We start from the raw sequence: 20,853 nt of genomic DNA, 5'->3' as shown, positions 1-20,853 counted from the left end.
TATTGATTTCTAAAAAAAAAAAAAAAAAAACATTCTGAGCTCAAACTTTTAAACGGTCGTACATTTTTTATTTTAAGGCATATATTACTGTATCCCATAATTCATACCGCATGCACTAAGTTAGATATTTTTCGTGTGGACTGATAATTTGACAAATGGTAAAAATGTTTGACATATTGCAATAGTGCGATGTCAAACTCAGATTTGATGTCCAGAACTTCTGTGTACCACTGTTGTTGCTATTGTGTTGAAATGCTTGATACAATTCGATTTTTTTTGAATGAGTTTCCTGGTGAGTGGTGCATTTTTCTTGTTTTCATTCGCACAGTTCTCAGTATCAGTACACAGTCTCATTAAGATGAGTCACAATGTCTCACGTCAGTAAAACTTGTAATCACCAAAAATCTATCGATAAAAAAGAAAAGCATGTACCCAACCAACCTGCTCTGACTCCGTGGAGACATGTGGTGTGATAATAATCTTTTGTCTATACACGTGTGTTTGGTCACCGATGGTTCTATAAAGTCTCGTACAGATTGTGACCAAAGGCTCAGTCCTAATCTCCATCGTCATCCCCAACTGTCTCTCCTCTTGCACGGTAAGAACTGCATTGTAACTTAATGTGACACTCCTGTCTTTTAAGACAACTTGCTTGATTTAGCTATGCACGTCACTACAGACTTGACCCTTTCAATGCATGTTTCAGTTTTAACCAATAATTTGTGCTGTCTTTCAGAGCACAAGTCATCATGGCAACTAAAATAGTTATTCAGCAGCCTAAGCCACTTGTTCTGGCTCCTGGTTCAGACCAATGGTCCTCTGGCATCTGTGAATGTGACAACCTCAATGACTGTGAGGGTTTGCTTTCTACAGTATTAGTGAATCTGTTATAGCTGTACGTTTCCTGTCTTTTACTGATCTTCCTCTTGTTTGGCAGGTTGCTTTGCGTTCTGGTGCTGCCCATGTTTCGCCTGCATCACAGCCAGAGATCACGGAGAGTGTCTCTGCCTGCCTCTGCTGGACAGTTTCGGCCTCATCCCACCTATCACTATGGCAATGAGAGTGTCTGTCCGCCGCACCTATGGAATTGAGGTAATGGCTTCATTGCAAAAAAAAGCATTTTTTTTCTCGTTTTGCAGTCAAAATATTTAGACATCCTTTAAACAAATAAATTTATTCATAAATGTTAGCTAGAAAAGACAAAAAAATGTTAGCTAATATGCCTTAGATTACTTTTAAGTATATTGCTATAAATAAATAAATAAATATAAATAATAGTTTTAATTAGGGGTTGAATAATATAGTATTATACCCAATTGGCAAGTTACACAAGAGAGAGAAAAAAAATCTTTAAGTAGTTATTCTTTGATGGAGTTATGAAGTTTTGAAGTAGTTATTGTAGATGTAGATCTCACATCAGATGTCAGTTTTATGTTCAGTGACTGACTGAGTTCTTTCTCTCTTTAACAGGACTCTATTTGCAATGATTGTGTGTTATCCTTCTGCTGCGGGCCATGTTCCTACTGTCAGTTAAGACGTGAGCTGATATCTCGCAACCACCCTGTCACCCTCTTCCGCAACAGACCAAAATAAAGAACTTCATCATCAGTCACTAAAAGAAATGATCTTTATGTGTGTTGGAGAGGTGCAATGCTTTGTTTGGAATTCAGTTCTGATCCAAGGAATGATGTGGATTTCAGCTGTAGTCTGCTGAGGAATGAAGACTGAAAACTCTTCTCTAAAAAGACATGATTTATTAGGGTTATGAATTATATTGATGTTTTATGTATTGATGTAGATTTGGAGCACTGTTTGTATCAACTTTGAGACTATCAATTTGAATCATGAGGTCCTTGTTCATTTTGTTTCAAAGCTGTTGTTTTTAGCTATGTTTTGTTTAATTTTATGAATATTTCTTTCTGTATATTATGTCATTGTGCATGTTGAAATAAAAATTTAGACAAAAACTGATCTTATTTTGTATGCTGTTTCATTGTTTCTATTACCAATGTGTGTGTTTGTGTGTTAGTGTGTGTGTGTGTGTGTGTGTGTGTGTGTGTGTGTGTATTTCACCTTCGTTATATACTTTTGTGTTTAATTGCCTAAAATAAATGGCCTATATTTAATTAACAATATATTTAATTATTAATCAAAAAGTCGGTGAGTGATTGAAAATGTGTGATTGGGCCAAACATCCTGAATCCTCTCAAGGTTTCATCCTTGAGTTTTTCCATGTTACTGGCACAAATGTTATGATTTTAAACATTTATCAAAAGCAGTAAAAGGAAGAACAAAATATATTCAAATAAACATTGAAATTCGAAGATTCAAGCTCAGGGAGCACTTTTCTTTCTTTCTAAAACTGTGACAGTAATATGTGTTTTGGCAAAACTTTACAATAAGGTCCCATTAGTTAATGCATGAGCTAATATTAACAAAAAAATAAATAAGCAATACATTTGTTATAGTGTTTATTAATCTTTGCTGACATTGGTTAATTAAATTCCAGCTGTTCCAATAGCTCAGGTCCATTAAATAATATAAACAAATAGAACTTTGTGTTTTAATAATCTATTAGTAAATGTATAAATTACCATAAACTAAGATTAATAATGTTTTAGATGTATTTTCTTTGTTAGTTCATGTTAAGTGAGATGGAACTTCATTGTAAAATGTAAAAATTATTTTATGACTTATTTTAGTTTTGAATGACTATATATTGTTATGTTCAAATGTCACATGACACAAGGTATCTTAATATGTATACTTTTATTTAATTTTAAAAAAGCCAAACCTGAATATTATTTTATGTTATTAGTAATTTGCAGGTTAGCAGATCATTTTTATCCAAATGTTATAATATTTACTGTCTCGTTGAAGTATATACCAGCAGACTGAGTAATGTTAACACCAAGACATAATGAACTGGCAGTTAATGATATCTCTTTATAAAATCAGTACTTCAAGAACAATAAAATGTTCCTCGTGATTATGTTATGTACTGTTTATTAAATAATAATTCTGTTTACGTTGCAATGATTTTTGGAGTATTCTGAGTTTCACCACAACATATAAAGTCCTGCATCTGTGACATTAATTTCACCTTGTTGTACAATTCAGGCACTTTCTTAATTACAAAAGATGACACTATTGAGATCACAACACCCAAACAGTCACTGTACTTGCACAGGAAAAGTACCTGAAGGTCTTTTTCTCTTCAATTTTTCCAAATCTATTGATCTGGCATTTTTGTCATTCTTCTCATTATTACCGTGTTCCAGTCTGATGAGAACACAGCTAGGAAGCTGTTCTTTGATAAGCATCCTTCACTACGTGCATGAATGTGAATCTACGTCTAGACATTCCCGACTTTCTCCCTCCCCTTCTTAATAAAAGACAGCATCCTCCTCTCAAGGTGTCATTCGCTTGCTGAACTTGCCTCTCTTTCTCAGGTAAGACGAAATACTGTATTTTACTGTATTGCATTTTCTCATGTTACATAGTGTCTGAATTGTGAAGTGTCTGACTTTTTAAGTTATGTACACCAGTTGTTAAAATTGCGCTTTGGAGTCTTCATTGTAGATTTATTTTTGGGTTTCAGGGTGCTTGAATCTGAAAGATATTCATCATGGCAAGCAAGATGGTGATTCAACAGCCTAAGCCATTGGTAGTGTCTGCCGCATCAGACCAGTGGAGCACCAGCATCTGTGAATGTGACAACGTCAATGAATGTGAGTTGATGCGTGTCTGTATATTTCTGTGTTTGGATGTAAGATTGGTGAGTTTTAAGAATAAAACAAATTCAAAAATGAGCTCCCATTCTGTGAGAGCCGTAGAAACGCTTTTCTTCAGTCACGCTCATATTTATGTTTGTAACAGTTGCCTTCCAATGAATCTCATGATTTGATTATTGTGGAATAATAATTAATCAGTGGTTTTCTGGTACTTCTGCAGGTTGTTTCTCTGTGTGGTGTTTCCCATGCTTTGCCTGCATCACAGCCAGAGACCACGGAGAATGTCTTTGTCTCCCTCTCTTGGACAGCTGTGGCTGTATTCCCCCAATCACTCTCTCCATGAGGGTTTCCACACGCAGACGCTATGGCATCACGGTAAGGCCAAGACAACAACAACAACAAGAACCAAAGCCAAAACCGCTGAATCAATCAAGACTTTTATATCTTATTAGAGGCTATAAATCAAACTCAGTCACATTATAACAATAGTCTATATTTAAATGCAACAGAATAAAACTTAATACAGAATATAAGAGGTTATAAGAGTCAAGGATCTTATATTCCGGTTCATTATGGTTAACATTTCCTCCTTTCATTCAGGACTCTATCTGCAATGACTGTGTGTACTCTTACTTCTGTGGACCGTGCTCATGGTGCCAGATCAGACGAGAGATGAAGGCAAGACTCCATCCCATCACTCTGTTCAACAACAGGCCGACCTAAAGATCATCATTATCTTCCTCACCTTCATCATTTTCACAGTACTTTCTCTAAAGCGCTCTTTGTCCTTATCGGATCACACGGTCATGTCAGTGCTAAAATCAAAGACTTGCTTGTTCTGTGGTTGTAATCACAGTTTTTGATCTTCCTCTCACAAACGCTGACCTGAGCACATGACAATTGTAGTGGAGTGTGTTTTACATATTGTTGGTGTACAGCTTTAATCCAAGAAGTGAGGAATTCTGAACAGAGGATTCACAGATTTGTAAAAAAAAAAAAAAAAAAAAATTGTAAAATGCAGATTTGGGATTATGTTTAGTGTCACTCTTTTAGTTTATTCTTAATTATTTTTATTATAGATTTTTGTAATCTGTTTTAATTTTTAAAGATTTAAAATTATCATTATTTCCATTGTATCTCACACTATGTGTCTCACACGCTGTATCTTTATAAAATATCTGCTTGATATGATTTTCACTGGAGTTGGAATGTTGTTAATATTGAGCCATTGAAATGTTACACTGGAGGTTTGATATTACTAAAATATGCTTTAGTATGTTTTATTTTTCTTTTTTTTTCTTTTTTTTTTTTTGCAGACCTGTAAATGTTTGAATGTAGAAATTATAAAAATATGTTGGGGCATTCAATAAAGCTGAATGCAAAAACATAAGTAATTGCATTTTGTGTTTTACCTATACATTTATTCATTTGGCAGATGCTTTTATCCAAAGTGACTTAAAGTTGAGGAATACAACAAGCAATTTATCATAAGATAGCAATAAACGCAAGAAGTGCCCGTTATACAAGGTCTGATGAGTTTCAGTTGTTTCTTGAAGATTGTAAGGGGGTTTGGCTGTTCGAATGGAGTTCGTCATGTCAGTAGGTCATTCCACCAACAGGGTAAGGTGAAAAAAAAAAACGTCCTTGAGAGTGATTTTTTGCCTCTCTGCGATGGGCATAAGCTGTTGCTCATTTAAAAACGGCAGGCTCCTGGAGGGGATGTAGACACAAAGGAGAGCGCAGAGGCAGGAGGTTGCAGACCTCATGGCAGTTCTCTAGGCAAGTACCAATGTCTTGAACATGAGGCGAGTCGTGACCTGAAGCCAGTGCAGAGAGATGAGAAACAGTGTGACTTGGGCTCACTGAAAGCAAGACTCCTCTGGTGTCAATGGTACTGCGGGCTTCTGTGTGAAATGGAGACAGAACACTGTACAGATTCCCTTTCGATTCGGTCACTCTACATTGCTATGGGAATTACCCTTTTCTCCAAATACTACTGAAGCCTTATTGAATCACGGCAGTGAAACTGGCCAATGGCGTTCAAGCGTGCAAAATATGAGGGGCTCCCACTCTTTATGAAGCAGAGCTTGTGCGTCATCCATTCAGAATCTTTTTCTTCAGCCAACCTTCTAGGAGAAGCAAGAAGCCTATTAACAAGACTACTCACCATGATTTACATGCTTCGGCAGACATGCCTTCTCTTCCCATGCTATGCTCCGGTGAGCTTTGGAACAAAGGATGACTTGCGATTGCCTCTCCTGTGCAGAGCCAGTCAAACTCTCTGATGTTGTGTGTCTTCTGCCTGGTCCATGCACACGCAGATCCGATCCCCCAAGCGAATGCCCCTACTGTGGAGATATGAGCCTCAGGACTCTCAAGCTCCGTGAGGCCATTATCCAAAGCAATGAACTTGCCCAACTAGGCCTGCCGCACACTTCCTCTGCAGCCTCTTCTGAGCAGCGGCAGAAACCTTCTGATGCGGATCTGTCATGTGTGCGTCTCCACGGTGGGCCAAGCAGCACTGCACGTGATGGCGATAGTCCAGGTGTATCAGGTCAAGCTGCTCAAGTCTCTGGATGAGGACGGGCCAGATACTGAAGTTTTCAAAGAGCTCCAACGCTCCATGGATCTGGCCCTCAGAGGGACGAAGATGACAGCTCGAATGATCGGCTGAGGCATGGAGAATCTTGTGTTGCTAGATCATCACCTGTGGCTTACTCTTAACACTGACTCTGACTTAAAGGAATGTGAAAAAATTGTCCTTCTTGATGCTACCATAAATCCCTCAGGTCTCTTCGGAGCAGCGGTAGGGACGTTCATGTTCATAGAGACGCTTTGTTGAAGCAAGGAAACAGCCACTTCCTGCCAAAGCATGCCTGTGCAAATCTGCTCCCAGCGCCAAAGATGACTGTGTGTGTCACCATGCAGGTGGAGAGAACAATTGTCATGTTTGTTTTTGACTGTTCCACTATGCAGTGCAATAAAGTCGAAGTATTAAGTATTAAACTTTCCCTCACGGTGTGCAACCCACTGTCACAGTTCACAGAAGCATGGCAGGCACTGCCAGGGGTACCAGTGGGTTATGAAATCAATAATGAATGGCTACAAACTTCAGTTTTTCCGAACGATGCCCGGTTTCAACAGTGTGTTCATGTCCACAGTACAGGAGCGGAATGTCTCCATTACACGAGAGGAAATACACAACATCTTCGCAAATTGTGCTGTAGAGACAATGCCCCAAGCAGACCGCGAGAGCGGATTCAGTTGCTATTTTCTGGTACCCAAGTAAGACAGCGGACTCTGTAAAATCTTGGACCTCATACCACTGAATTGCGCACTTTTGAAGAGTTTGTTCAGAATAATTACACTGAAACAAATCTTCTCACGGGTCGTAGGGTGAAGACCTATTCAACTACCCAATACCAATAATTCTTGCCTACCTTCAAGAGCAAAAAAGAAAAAAAGGGCAGTTCCAGCCCATATTGCTGGCTTCTGTTAAGCAAGCTGGGGAAATACAGGTACTTACAATTGTCGACTTGTCAATACAGGTGATTGCAAACTTAACTTAAATCCTAGGAAGGGTTATCTGCCTAAAGTGTTTTGACTACTTTTAAAACACAGGTCATAACACTATCTGCTTTCCGCCCCAAAACACTGGCCAAAACATTGGCCAGGGTGAAGCCACTTAAATACAGTTTTGCTGTTCCATGTATGTGCGGTGTGCATTTATACCGAGCTCTCTAGACAGTTTAGGCTCTCGGAGCAGCTGGTTGTATGCTTTGGAGGGCGCACAAAAGGCCTACCTTTGCCCAAGCAAAGACTGTCACACTGGATCGTCAACGCAATTGCTTTGGCTTATGGCTCTAAGGGCATGAAATGTCCTAAAGGGGATAGGGCTCACTTAACCCATTGACTCGCGTCCTCATGGGGCAGGGCAAATGGCATATTTATTCAGTACATTTGCATGGCGGCAGGCTGGTCATCACCCAGCACTTTCGCAAGGTTTTATAACCTAGATGTGTCATCGCTTGCCTCATATATGCTGTCAATGCGAGCAGGGCACCCCCTACAGCCTTAGTTATGATCCAAGCCACCTGAGTGGTTTTAGCTTGGTCTTATAAACCCCTGAATTGATGTACCACTAATTAAATTCTGTCCCTGTCAGCTTATCACATTGTTATGATATTGTTCATCATGTCTTTTAGGACATAATCACCATTATACTCTCCTTATTTAAAAGCACTGGTATGGCCGTTGTATGATAACACATAATTTCATTGAAATTAATCAAACTTCAACTAATTCTGTATGTGATGGAGCTGGAGACTCCGCCATTTCAATTTCTTCGTTTAATTTGCATTAACTCTGCTCCTGCCTGATAATGATGAGTAAAATATGACTTCTGTAGTCAAGGCGCTGGAAATTCGGTATATTCTAGCATGGTATATTCTGTACCACCACCACGGAACCTCATTTCTAAAGGGTAAGCTATTGTACAAATATTTAAGTACAGTAGTGAAGAGGACAGTCTAATTACATACATTAGGAGGTTTCTGTAGTGGCACTGTTTTACCTAAAGGTGAATTGTAAAGATTGAATGTTCTCAGCCTAGCTGACCATGTGATTATTTTGTTACCTTTTACATTTGTGGAGTTTAATGAATTGTTTTGTGTTTCATATTTTTTTTCTGTTTTTTTTTTCTAATAGGCTGTTTAATAGCAGGGTGAGACAACATGTATTCAATGTAGAATGATCAGAGAGCAAATTAAATGTAGTACTATATGTTTTTATTATTACACAACCACCACATAGTAGTATAACAAGTTCTTTCATTCTCGTTGTAAGGACCATATGTAAAATGTTAAGTAGCTATATTTATGTAAAAAATGTACTCTTAAAATATTGTAATATATTGTAACTAATCAAATTACTTGAGCTGTTTTCTCAGAACAACAAGACTAAACATAATTAAACTTGTCTGAACAACTATGATTTTCTCCTGGTGCCAAATAGCGAGGGAATTAAAAAGATGACGTACAATTCACATGGTGGTTAATGCTCAGACTGTGGTTATAGCCATTCCCTCAGTGGTGGTTTCTGCACTACAACCTGTTGTGACAACCCAGGTAACAACAACAGTGGGTTAACTGATGATCTCATCAGATTAATTCACTGTGGAAGGTGGAGGAAGTTATTATTATTTTTTTTTCATATTGTTGGAGTTGGAGTGGACATTGACTCCAACAGTTTACCATATATCATAATTTACTTAAATACATAATAATATGTACAGCTACACACATATTCCTATTCATTTCAGCAAATTTGGTCAGGACTAGGCGGTACCCATAGAAGTTTGCAAAATATGATAAATCATTAAGGTTCAATTCACAGTGAACTCCAAATATAACATTAGTATTCCCAGAGGCAGCATGTTTTTGTTCTCGGTAATATGAACTATAGAAAGTATCAGAGGAAGGAGGAAGCTGTGGCTTTGTGATAAAGTCAATGCGGTGAGTCATAGCCTGAAGTCAAAGTCACCAATTACACCTGCCTTTGTTACAACTGGCAGCTTGTCTCCTCTTTTAAACTTCTCACCATAGCAAACAAAGCTGAATGCTTGAGATCTTTCCAAGATAATTCATCTACAAGTTATTTATTTTGTGTCTTAATTAGAGGATTTTGCAGTTTGTTTGCTTGTTGGGTTGTTTAAGACTTCTTCATGTGTCTAAGTTGAAGACATTTGTTGATATCTTCTTGCTACAATGGTTCTGAAAATAAGCTTGAAGATAAAATGTTAAGGTAATCTTTATTTAAAATTGTACCCAGTTGTTTTAAACATTATATAAAATCCTAATTCCTTTCTCCTCTGAGTGTCAAAAAATAACAGTCAAATTTGAACAGTTAGTAAACCACTGCAGGTAAACAAAGGGTTCTGATCAGCCATCTTAACACTGCAAAATCTCAGCTTTCAGCACAAAAGGTTTTGGGAAAAAAATAATAATTTAAGATAATTTTAAAACATTTTGATCACAGTGTTTATAATAAAAACAGCCTGCCGATAGCAAAGTGTAGTAAAAAATATGAAGACCAAAAAGTATGAAAACTCATCTCAAGATTTTTAGACTGGCTGTATTATTATGTGGAAGTTTGTTTCCATTTATTAACGTTTAAAGTCAAATCACAGATGTTTAGTGATTGTTAATGCTAAAAACAAGATGAAACTGTCATAATAAAGTTAAAAAAATATTCTCAGAATGTACACAGATATCAGGTAGATATGTCTTGATTTAAGGATGTTCAGTTATTTTGCTGGAAAACAACAAAAGCTAAATGGTTTTTTCACAGTGTTAAGTAATTTGATGTTTCCTCAGGATGCAGCAACGTGTATGCTCACAATTCTGATTGGCTTTATATAGTTCAGTCCACTTCCTGGAAGCTGCCAGAACAAAAGCTGAACTTTGGTGGATTATCATAGTCTGGATGTGGAAACAGTTCTGTTGAATGTTACAGCAGGTTTTTTTAGTTGTGTTTTTTTCTTTCTGTAAATTTCTTTACAACTGGATCTTTGCAGAGAGAGAGAATGTGGATTTTTTTGGTAGTAGTTGAACCAGTTTTCCAAACAAGTACTGCAAGATTGTTTGACTGATTAAGCTTTTCTGCAATACAGTGTATTATTATTTTTTTTTTAATGTTTTGATAAAAGAATAATAATAATAATATGATGGTGTTGGTTGCAGTCATAAGCTCAGTATTTACATCAGTGGTAATGGTGTAAATGACCATTTTAGATAAAATGAATTTAATGTAATAAATGCATTAAATGAATAGTACGAGCTCTGTGAACAGAACAGAAAAGAACAGAATGGAGACCTTTAGAATGTCCAAATTAAATGAATAAATGCATTTCAGTCCAAGAGGCACAAATCCAAGCTGTTTTCTGGCAAACAGAACCTTGTGTGAGCTGATTGTTGATAGCCCTCTCTGAAGACTTTCTTTTGCTGTGCCCCAGTTTTGCCTTGTAATTCAGTTCAGAAATTCACTTTGACTCAAATTAAGGAAAATAGAGAAATATCATATTCTTCCCTCCAGTTGAAAGCTTAACCAAATCTATAAACACAGGCCAAATTAGATCTCAGGTTAAAAAGTAGACAGCCTTTTGCCTGTTTTACCATGTCTGATACATTGTGGCTGAATATGATCATATCTGTGTTGAATGCATCTGTATAAATTTAGAAAATCTGTTTGATCCACAAAACTGGAGCATCGACAGAATCAGAGTTATATAAAATGTAAAATGAAACTTTCTGAATGTTTTAATTCACCATGTATACTGCTAAAGCCTCGAAAACAAAGATCAGTACTCATGTGCCAAAAATATGATGTTTTCATAAGGTTTTACATAATGTCTTAAATGTTTATTCCTTTATCTATAGGCACATGGCATGATATAGCTTGTTGAAAAGCCTCCTGAAGGCGTCTGTTTTTTGTTTTTTGTTTTTTGTTAAGGATTAATGGGGTGTTTGAGGACATCTATTGTGCTGAACGCGGGTGTTTGTGCTGCAAATCCACAGAGCAGGGCAGACAGATGGAGAGAGAAAGCCAATGAGAGGAGCAGGAGGGGACGTGGGATTTAAGAGCGAAAAAGAAAAGGAGAAGTTCCTCACAAGCAAGGACTCGGCCATTAAGGATGAGACACATATCTTGTACTGAACACTTAAGAAATCCAGAGCATTTTTTTCTTGTGACCTCAAGATCTGGAGATTATCACTCTGCACAGGGTCACAGGTATGATTTGTTCCAGCTTTCAAAGTAATTATTATCTTTAAAAGCAAACATGTAATTCCAGTTGTGAGATGTGAATGTGAATATGGGAAATGTCTAAATATTTCTAATGGCATAAAATGCTGTAGCTGTATTATTGTAAACATCTTGTACTTTCTCTGCACTCTTTGTGTTTTTTTTTTCAGCTTTCTGAAAGATGAAACAAATATCTTCACTGACTTGTGTACTCTTTGTAATCTGCTGCTGTCATGGAGGAAATATCCTGGTGTGGCCTGAGGACGGCAGCCACTGGCTGAACATGAAAGTCATTTTGAGAAAACTCCACAGCCACAGCCATAGCCTTACTGTGGTGCGTTCATCTAAAAGTTGGTATATCCAAGAGAATTCTTCCCTCTACAGCACCATCACAGTCAACCAAATGGAGACTGGAGATGTTAGCCCTGACTACTTTAAGATGTTGATGGAGAGGTCGCTAGCACTACAGAGGATGTCATTCTTTTTTCATTTTTTGGAACAGCAGAAAGATACCGCCAACATGCTAAAGGTGTTTCACAATGGAGCGCTTCGAATGGTTTCTGCCGTTTTGGACGATGCAGCGCTCGTTGAACGCTTGCGAGAAGCTAAGTTTGACCTGCTGCTAACAGATCCTGCGTTCCCAGCTGGTGTCCTGTTAGCCAATTTCCTCCACCTTCCCATGGTTTACAATGTACGTTGGCTAAATGCAGGGGATGCTCACATGCAAATTGCACCCTCACCTTCATCTCATGTCCCAATGTACAATTCATTGCTCCCTGACCAAATGAACTTCCTACAGCGGACGGAAAACTTTATACGGTATCTGTTCAGCCTCCTTCAGGAGCGATACATCATCGTGCCCATTTACAGAGAGCTGCTTGAGCGTCACTACCCACCCGGCACTGATCTTCTGACAATGCAACAATCTGCTGACATTTGGTTGATGAGAATGGACTTTGTTTTTGAGTTTCCACGCCCCACCATGCCTAACGTGGTCTACATGGGTGGCTTTCAATGTCAGCCGGCTCAAGTACTTCCTGCGGAGCTGGAAGAGTTCATGCAGAGCTCTGGGGAGCATGGAGTAGTCATCATGTCCTTGGGAGCAGCAGTCGGTGCTCTTCCTACAGCAATCACAGAGGCCATTGCTACAGCCTTTGCTGAGATCCCTCAGAAAGTCTTGTGGAGGTACCATGGGGAACGACCTTCGACCCTGGGAAACAACACTTTACTCCTAGAGTGGTTTCCACAGAATGATCTCCTGGGGCATCCAAAGACTTGTGTGTTTGTATCTCATGGAGGCACCAATGGTATCTATGAAGCTATTTACCATGGAGTCCCCATCTTAGCTTTGCCACTCCTCTTTGACCAGTTTGATAATGTTCTGCGACTGCAGGTTCGAGGTGCGGCTCGAGTGCTTCAAGTCGCAACGCTCACCTTGCATGAGTTCCTTGAAGCCCTCAAAGACGTCCTTGAGAACCCACTGTACCGGAGCAGCATCCGCAAACTGTCGGCGCTGCATCGCGATCGACCCTTGTCTCCTCTCGATAGCGCCACTTTTTGGATTGAGTACGTTATTAGACACAAAGGAGCAGCTCACCTTCTCTCAGAGGGGAATAACTTGCCTTGGTACTCATACCACAACATAGATGTGTTGGCCTTTCTACTGACGTTCGCTGTGATTGCTCTTTTGACCTTAGCATATGTCTGCAAGCTTTTGTGTTGCAGGAAGTCAATCAAAAAGAGGAAGGTGAAATGAACATTTGATATGTTCTTTTGAAAAGCTGATGAAACACTGAATTAAATGCAGCAGCCAGATTTCAGTTCAGTGTTTTTTTTATTTAATTTAATTTTTTTTGCCTATCCAACTGTAAGTCCTCTAGCATAGTGCTAGGAATATAAAGGTCATGGGTTTGATTACCGGGAAAATATGGCACTGATCGAATGTATACCTTTGAATGCAATGTGATTTGCTTCTTATAATAGTGTATGCCAAATGCATAAATGTAGCATGTAAATAGAAAGTCTCCCGCATGGTGAACCTTAGTTTGTTTGTTACTATGACAAACAGTGTTTGCAAAAAAAACAACAACACCTGTAGTCTGTACAAAAACCTGATCTGGCAATATGTACATTGTAAATGCAATGCCAGAATATCATTAAACAATACTTTAGGATTATCTTTATACTTTACAGTTATTGTCATGACTACTCAAACTAATGTAACTTGAATAATGAACTATAGCTATAGCTATAGCTATAAAATAACTATATCTTTGTAATTTTTTGTGCATCAAATTCTTACAAACTTTATCCTATTCATTTTGTGGTTTATTCACCAAATCCTTAACATGTTATATGTTCTTTAATCAAAATAATCTAGCGACTATAAGGAAGCCAACGACACGTATTTCCATGTTGGCCTTGATATTGTTCCCTCTCCCAGTGTGAATGTGTTTTAAATCATCATTAAAGGTTCAATTGGCAACTTCTTTGCTTGTTTCAGTTCTAATCCACTTCCTGCTCTTTCTTATCTCAGGTCATGAATTCTTTCCTGATTTCATTAATTTACCACATGTTCACATGTAGAATAAAAGCCTCTATTGTTTGGAATCAGTGGCATTCCTAACACACTTTACAACATTTTTAAAAATGTATATATTTTAATAATATTCATATTTTATATAACTAATATGTTCATATGATATTTTAATCAGTTTAACAGCATACAAGGTGTGCATCACAAAAACAGAATTACTAAATGTTAAATGGCATTTAAAACTTCTATTGTTAGGGAACTTTGCTTTTACATTGTTAAGATACACAATTCAAAACAGTGTTCCAGAGCAGGCCAATAAGCTAGAGCAGGGGAACCCGGGGTAGAGGGGTGTCACAGGGGACATGGAAACAACTATAAGGGTGTTACAGCTTGTCTCTCAGTGGCCCTTCCGTCTGAAAGAACAGCCTGGACTCTCTCATATCTTTGCCTCACATAATAGCCAGCAGGCAGGAGGGTGTTTTTGTTCTGAAGGAGAAAGGCTTCAGGATGTTGCTGCTCAAAAGCAGTAGAAGTGGCTTCCTGCTGGGGGAAATGATCAAAAAGCCAGACAAGCCCATGGTTGAACACGGCAGAACTTGCACTCTAATGCATGCATGCACGGGTTTATGCACATGTGGTGGAGCTGGACATGCAGATGACGCTCTCCAGACCAGACAGAGGTGAGAATGTTTGTATTTTTAATATAAGCACAGTTTGTTGTCTGTTCATTGTTGTGTGTTGTCTAATGACAGACATAAATTTCATAATGGAACAGTATTGTGTGACATTTATGTGTTCTGCTCAGGTTGTTTAACCATTGTCAGAGGTGACTGGAGAAACTGAGGAGTGGTCTGTTTTAACATGTATAATGAATATTTTGAAGGTTCAAATGTCATGGACAAGTCATAACCATAAAACCATGCATCTGAGTAAGTTACATTCCTCTGCATAATATATTTAAAACAACTAGAGATGTACAATATTAAAATTGTCTGATGTTGATTAGTGATTTTTTTATGTTATGATAATAACATATTAAAATATGGTACTGTTTTGTCTGAATTAATTAAAAATATTCAAAATAAAACACTAAAGTCAATCATGTAAAATGAATTTAAACATTACGACATTCAAAATTATACACTACTGTTCAAAAGACTTGTGTAAGATTTTTTTTTTCAAATAAAACATCTTTTAATTGCATTTATTTGATTAAAAATATATAGTAAAAACTAAAATTAATAAAACTTATAAATCCAATATTATAACAATTTTAAATGCATATTTTAAATATATATATTTGTTTTTAATTTAGTATTTAATTTATTCCTGTGATGGCAAAGCTGAATTTTCAGCAGCTGTCCAATACTGATTCATACCAACTTACATAAAAATAATGTCTAATATCTTCCAGTATGGTACCGTTATATTGTGCAAACTCTATTGTAAACCTATACTCTTAAAAAAAAATTTTTTTTTAATTCCACAGACCTGACCAATGGGAGCTGCCAAATCCCTCTGGCAAATGACAGAGTAGTTCTGACCTACATCTACAGCCTTGCCTTCTCTGTTGGACTCCCAGCTAACCTGCTCTCCCTCTGGGGACTGTATCAGCTGGGCCGGTCTGGCGGAGGCGGCTGCCAGCTGGTCTATATCCTAAACTTACTGCTTTCAGATCTTCTCCAGCTACTCACCTTGCCACTGTGGATCCTCTACCTGCAGGGAGACCACCACTGGCCTTACGGGTCTGTGACCTGCCAGCTAGTGGGCTATGTTTTTTACGTCAACCTCTATGCCAGTGTAATTTTTCTTTGCCTCATCGCACTGGACCGCTTTCTAGCAATCGTGTACCCTCTCAGCAGCCGCGGTGTACGGAAAGTGTGGGTGGCAGCATTTTCCGGTATGGTAGTGTGGACTTTGATATTTCTTTTCTGCCTGACTGGTCTCTACCCATCTGTGTTCGAGCCCCAGAGAGAGCGGTGTCTGGAGCAGTACCCTGTGAGCACCAGATTTGCTTACTTTAAAATCGCCACAGTTGCTTTAGGGTTTCTAATGCCCTGCTCTATACTAGGGTAAGTGAAATGCATTTACATTCATGTGAGTGTGCCTGGGACAAAAAAATTATGTTCTTTTTAGTCCACATCTAATAATTAATTTAAAAACACATTTAAAATTATGTTAACATGTGCATTACATTTGTTCTTCAATGATCATGTTTTTAACTTCTGAATAAAATTCATTTATACTTTTAGGGAGGAGGTCATAAGGTCAATGTCAGGGTGATGAAACTGTACTCATCTCATAATGCAAAAAATATATCACCGTTAAAGGAATGAAATTCCCTAGATCACATTGTTTATTTGTTTAGTATTTCTTAGAAATGTATTCATAATATGAATATTTACAAATAAAATTAATGATCAGCCAAATCAATGTGGCGCAACCAATATGCATAAGACGTGAAATGATGTCACTGAGAGGGCCTCTGCTGACCCTGTGTGTCAAGGTCAGTACATCTCTTAAAATAAGATAATTTACTTTAGATCAGTTTATGAACAGATAGAGTTAGTTCAGATAGTAAAATACCATGTAGTATGACTTAAAAATGCAGCGATACAGTATGTATCAATAATTCATGATATAAAAAAAAAATCACACTTGATTTTTTTATATACTTTTCTATTGTTAATTTTATTTCTTAATCACCTTTTATGGCTATTTTATGCTTATTTTTTATGTTTTTTTAAATAAAAAACCTTTTACAATTGTGTATGAAATGAGCTATATAAATAAATTTGCCTTGCTTTTCCTTTGAAAATAGAACATTTAAAGACTGTTTTAAAAATAAGAAAAGTATGAATACCGGGGGTCAAGAATATCCTTTTACTTTTTACTTATGTATTTGTTATATATTTGTATACGTGGCATTAATTCTCTCTCAAATATAAAAGGTATAAAAGGTTTTTAAAACCCTATGAAACCTAAGAATAAGAGTATGAGTACATCCGAGTACAAGAACTTGGCACATGTCTTGTTTGTCGCTGAATCCACCTGCATTGTTAACTTACAAAAACCTTTTACCAACCCGTATTTGGGCATGTTAGAAACATGCTGTCTCAGTACACAGGCCTAGGAATGAATTAGCATGCCATCAAAATGCCACTGCACAGATGACAAACACAGATACCTCTGTCTCTTTAAAGGAATGTTACTGTAGAAACAATCATCAATGTATCATTCATAACCTTTTGGCCTTGCTTTCCTCTTATTTGACATTCAGGTACACCTCTGGCCGAATCGGCCTGACTCTGCGGAACTCCCCGTCTGTCATGGATCACGAATGCCGCAAGATCGTCGCAACCCTGGTTGTCATCACGGTCATCTTCATTGTCATTTTTGGTCCCTATCATCTGGTGGTCGGCTACAGATTTGTTACCCTGCTTCTCACGGAAAGTGAAAAAGACCAGTGTTTGGTGGAAGTTTCTCTCTACCTTTACTATAGGATCTGCTATGGGCTCACCAGTCTCAATACTCTTCTAGACCCTCTTTTCTACATCTTTCTTTGCAACGATGCTCGCCAAGAGCTCCGCAAATCCCTTTTCTGCCCTTGTCGGGGTCATAGGGTGCACGAGGGATCACGAGTACCATCTTTTCCCAGAAGTTGTCTGAACCGCAGTGCAGATGTTTAGCCGGCCTCGTACAGATGCTAATCAGAGTCTTTGTAAGACACGTGCTGAAAGTTTTTCACACATGACGTGAAAATGGCTTATCAGGCTGAGATTTAACAAGTTAGCTGTCGCCAATGTGACAACCCCAGTGATGTCATTAAGACACGGCTGGTATGAGGAGGTGGCACGTCATCGTTGAATCACACGTGTCAGCGCTACACCTTCAGCCTCTTCTGGCAAATGTTTCCCATACAGCCTGAGGAGTTTCCAATGCATTCTCTGTATTGCTTAAAATACTTTATTATTAATATGTCTGTGCTGAAGTCAGGTATAATTACACTGCCGTTCAAAAGTTTGGGGTTGTTTTTTTCAAGAAGTCTCTTATGCTGACCAAGGTTGCATTTATTTGCTCAAAAATAGTGTAAAACACAAATAGTGTAAAATGATATAACAAATAAATGTTGTCTGTTTTAATACATTTTAAAATGTAATTTATTTTTGTGGTGGTGAAGCTGAATTTGTCATTACTCCAGTCTTCAGTGTCACGTGATCCTTCAGAAATCATTCTAATATGCTGATTTGGTGCTCAAGTAACACTTCTTATTACTAGCAATGGTGAAAACGGTTGTGCTGCTTAATATTTTTGTGGAAACGGTGATACTTTGTTTTCAGGACTCTTTGATGAATATAAAGTTTAAAAGAACAGCATCTAGCATCTATTTGAAATAGAAATCTATTGTAACCATGTAAAAGTCTTTACTTTGGAAGCTTGTTTCCACCATGGGATAAAAAAACAGATAATAGCAACTTTTTATCTCACAATTCATTTTTTTTTCTTTCTCACAGTTCTGAGTTAACATCTCCCAGTTCAGACTTTTTTCTCAGAACGGCGAGAGAAATTCTGAGGAAGAAAGTCTCAATTGTGAGATATAAATTTGCAAAAACAAAACTCAGAATTGTGAGATTAAAAATTGCAATTACCTTTTAATTGTTTTATTCCATGGATGAAACAAAACAGGGCTGCAAGATATAAACTCAGAATTCTGAAGGAAACAAAATCAGAATTGCGAGATATAAACTCAGAATTGTGAGAAGGTAAGGCTGTGTTTTATCTTGCATTTCTGACTATTTTCATTTATGAAATCTGAAAAAAAGAAGTCTGAATTGTGACATAAAAAGATTTTTTTTAACTCAGTAGTAAAAACTGGCTTCCAAGCTGTTGAACGGTTTCATATATCCTTGATTAACAAAAGGTATTAAATACTTGCTTTCAAAAAATTAATAAAAATAAAATAAATTGACCCCAAATTTTTGAATGGCAGTTTTGTGTCCAACATCTGTAAAATCTGCTATACCCTGTTGTTTTAACAGAAACACAAGATTGGTATAAAACTGAAGAAATAAGCAAATAGAACTGGTTCCGGATTATAGAAAAAGCTGCTTTAGAAACCAAAGATCCTGGATCACAGCAAGTCAGAAACCAGAGCAAAGGTCAAGCTCTTCTTAATTGTTTTAAGGATTTCAAAATCAGGTCTGACACCTACTGGAGGACATAACTAAAGACAGGCCAATGCATACATGTGCTGTCAGATCAGATTCTGCACTGCTAAAATGAAAGAACCTACTGTACATGCCTAGAATGAGACTGCATGTGCTTGCTTTTGGTGCCTTTACATTAGATGGCTGAAATGTATATCAATATGTTCACCTTCGCAAGAAAATGGCTGTTCAGAATAGAATAATAAAGTACTGCATTACATACCACCTACTCTTTTTTTAAAATATAATGTAAAACATTTGTGATTATGCAACAATAAACACTGATAAACAGTAATGCGCTGCATTATTTTCCTATTATTTCCTAAACTTTTTTCCTTTTTTTAAATTTTGTAATCGTTTGTTGTAAGACTAAGAGTGAAATCGTTAGTAAAAAAAAAAAAGTGTTTGATATAGCTTCTGGTTCATTTATCAGGCTGAAAATGAAAGCTCACATTAGGGGCGTAAGTGCATATAAAGTATGTGAAATGCACATATTGAAAGGTTTGAGAGTATGTGTGTTCCTTTGTTGCTATCTAACAATCTGAGAATGACGTAAGCTTTCTGTGCCTCCAGAATGAGTATCATGCCATTTACAGCCCAAATAAGAACCTGGATCAGAACATCAGAACCTGGATGTGGAACATATGGAAAGATGACAGATTTCAAAATCAATGTCTGCATTTGAATGAGCTCTCAAATGTAAACAAATTAATAAGTACAATAGCACTGAGCAACTGTAAAGCATGCACTATAATTTATAATAAAAGAGACACCTAATTTTCACAGCTACATAACTGCCAGACCATATTGACAACCGTTGCGTTAACAATCCAGAGCTCCTTAATTCATAGATGCACCCAATACTGCTGCTCTGTGGATAAAAGATGCTATTCAATTTGAGCAGACATACGGACATTGTGGTGCTACATTACCCTCTGTTGGTGGTAAAATGTCACTTATGACTGACTTCTACCTCAGTGGGAAAATTCTGTCACCAACCTCCTGTTTATAAACCATCTTTAAAAGATCTTTAATTTTTTGCTGTTGTTGTTGTTGTTGTTGTTGTATTACTTTTGAAAAATGATATGAAGCATCTTATGGTAAGAAATGTGCATTTATTTGATAAAAATAAAGTAAAATCGTTGTATTATGAAATATTATTATAACAATTTCAAAACAATTTCAGTTCAAAAGTTCAAAAGAGCAGAATTTATTTAAAAATAGAAATCTTTTCTAACATTATCATGTCTTTACTGTCCCTTTTGATCAATTTAATGCATCAATGTTAAATAAAAATAGCCTGTTCATTTCCTGTTTTTTAACTGTTTTCGACATTAATAAGAAATTTTTCTTAAGCACCAAATCAACATATTAGACTGATTTCCTGAAGGATCATGTGCCACATTTCTTATAAAACAGTATCTTCTATTCGCTTTATATGATGAAACCCTTAAAAAATGCAGTTGCTTGGATCTGCTCAGACGTCCTGACATCCTCTGATGTATGACACATGTCCTTCAACATCTGCTGTCTTCAGCTGCCTCATGCCTTTAACCCCCTCCTGAGTTCCTCACCC

At 37.3% G+C, this 20,853-nt stretch overlaps 4 protein-coding genes across 4 annotated transcripts; all 4 read left to right on the top strand.

Moving 5' to 3' along the window:
* Nucleotides 1-516: 516 nt before the first annotated feature.
* Nucleotides 517-1,971, top strand: LOC113052165 (cornifelin homolog B-like). Its single transcript, XM_026216528.1, has 4 exons — nucleotides 517-598; nucleotides 737-852; nucleotides 938-1,092; nucleotides 1,471-1,971. The coding sequence occupies exons 2-4, from the start codon at nucleotides 750-752 to the stop codon at nucleotides 1,591-1,593; spliced, it is 381 nt and encodes a 126-aa protein (XP_026072313.1). The 5' UTR covers nucleotides 517-598; nucleotides 737-749; the 3' UTR covers nucleotides 1,594-1,971.
* A 1,373-nt stretch (nucleotides 1,972-3,344) lies between these two features.
* On the top strand, nucleotides 3,345-4,743 carry LOC113052166 (cornifelin homolog B). The gene is made up of 4 exons (XM_026216529.1): nucleotides 3,345-3,452; nucleotides 3,602-3,731; nucleotides 3,955-4,109; nucleotides 4,335-4,743. Exons 2-4 carry the CDS (start codon nucleotides 3,629-3,631, stop codon nucleotides 4,455-4,457), a joined length of 381 nt encoding a protein of 126 aa, XP_026072314.1. The 5' UTR covers nucleotides 3,345-3,452; nucleotides 3,602-3,628; the 3' UTR covers nucleotides 4,458-4,743.
* A 6,524-nt stretch (nucleotides 4,744-11,267) lies between these two features.
* ugt5g1 (UDP glucuronosyltransferase 5 family, polypeptide G1) lies at nucleotides 11,268-14,021 on the top strand. Its single transcript, XM_026216526.1, has 2 exons — nucleotides 11,268-11,522; nucleotides 11,705-14,021. Exon 2 carries the CDS (start codon nucleotides 11,716-11,718, stop codon nucleotides 13,288-13,290), a length of 1,575 nt encoding a protein of 524 aa, XP_026072311.1. The 5' UTR covers nucleotides 11,268-11,522; nucleotides 11,705-11,715; the 3' UTR covers nucleotides 13,291-14,021.
* Nucleotides 14,022-14,546: 525 nt separating this feature from the next.
* LOC113052162 (probable G-protein coupled receptor 132) lies at nucleotides 14,547-19,563 on the top strand. The gene is made up of 4 exons (XM_026216525.1): nucleotides 14,547-14,750; nucleotides 14,876-14,999; nucleotides 15,560-16,142; nucleotides 17,351-19,563. Exons 2-4 carry the CDS (start codon nucleotides 14,939-14,941, stop codon nucleotides 17,757-17,759), a joined length of 1,053 nt encoding a protein of 350 aa, XP_026072310.1. The 5' UTR covers nucleotides 14,547-14,750; nucleotides 14,876-14,938; the 3' UTR covers nucleotides 17,760-19,563.
* The last annotated feature ends 1,290 nt before the right edge of the window (nucleotides 19,564-20,853 follow it).

The sequence above is a fragment of the Carassius auratus genome, chromosome 32, assembly GCF_003368295.1.
Source record: "Carassius auratus strain Wakin chromosome 32, ASM336829v1, whole genome shotgun sequence".
Lineage (NCBI taxonomy): Eukaryota > Metazoa > Chordata > Actinopteri > Cypriniformes > Cyprinidae > Carassius > Carassius auratus.
The sequence above is the reverse complement of the archived record's forward strand: the minus strand, read 5'-3'. Positions and strand labels throughout refer to the sequence as shown.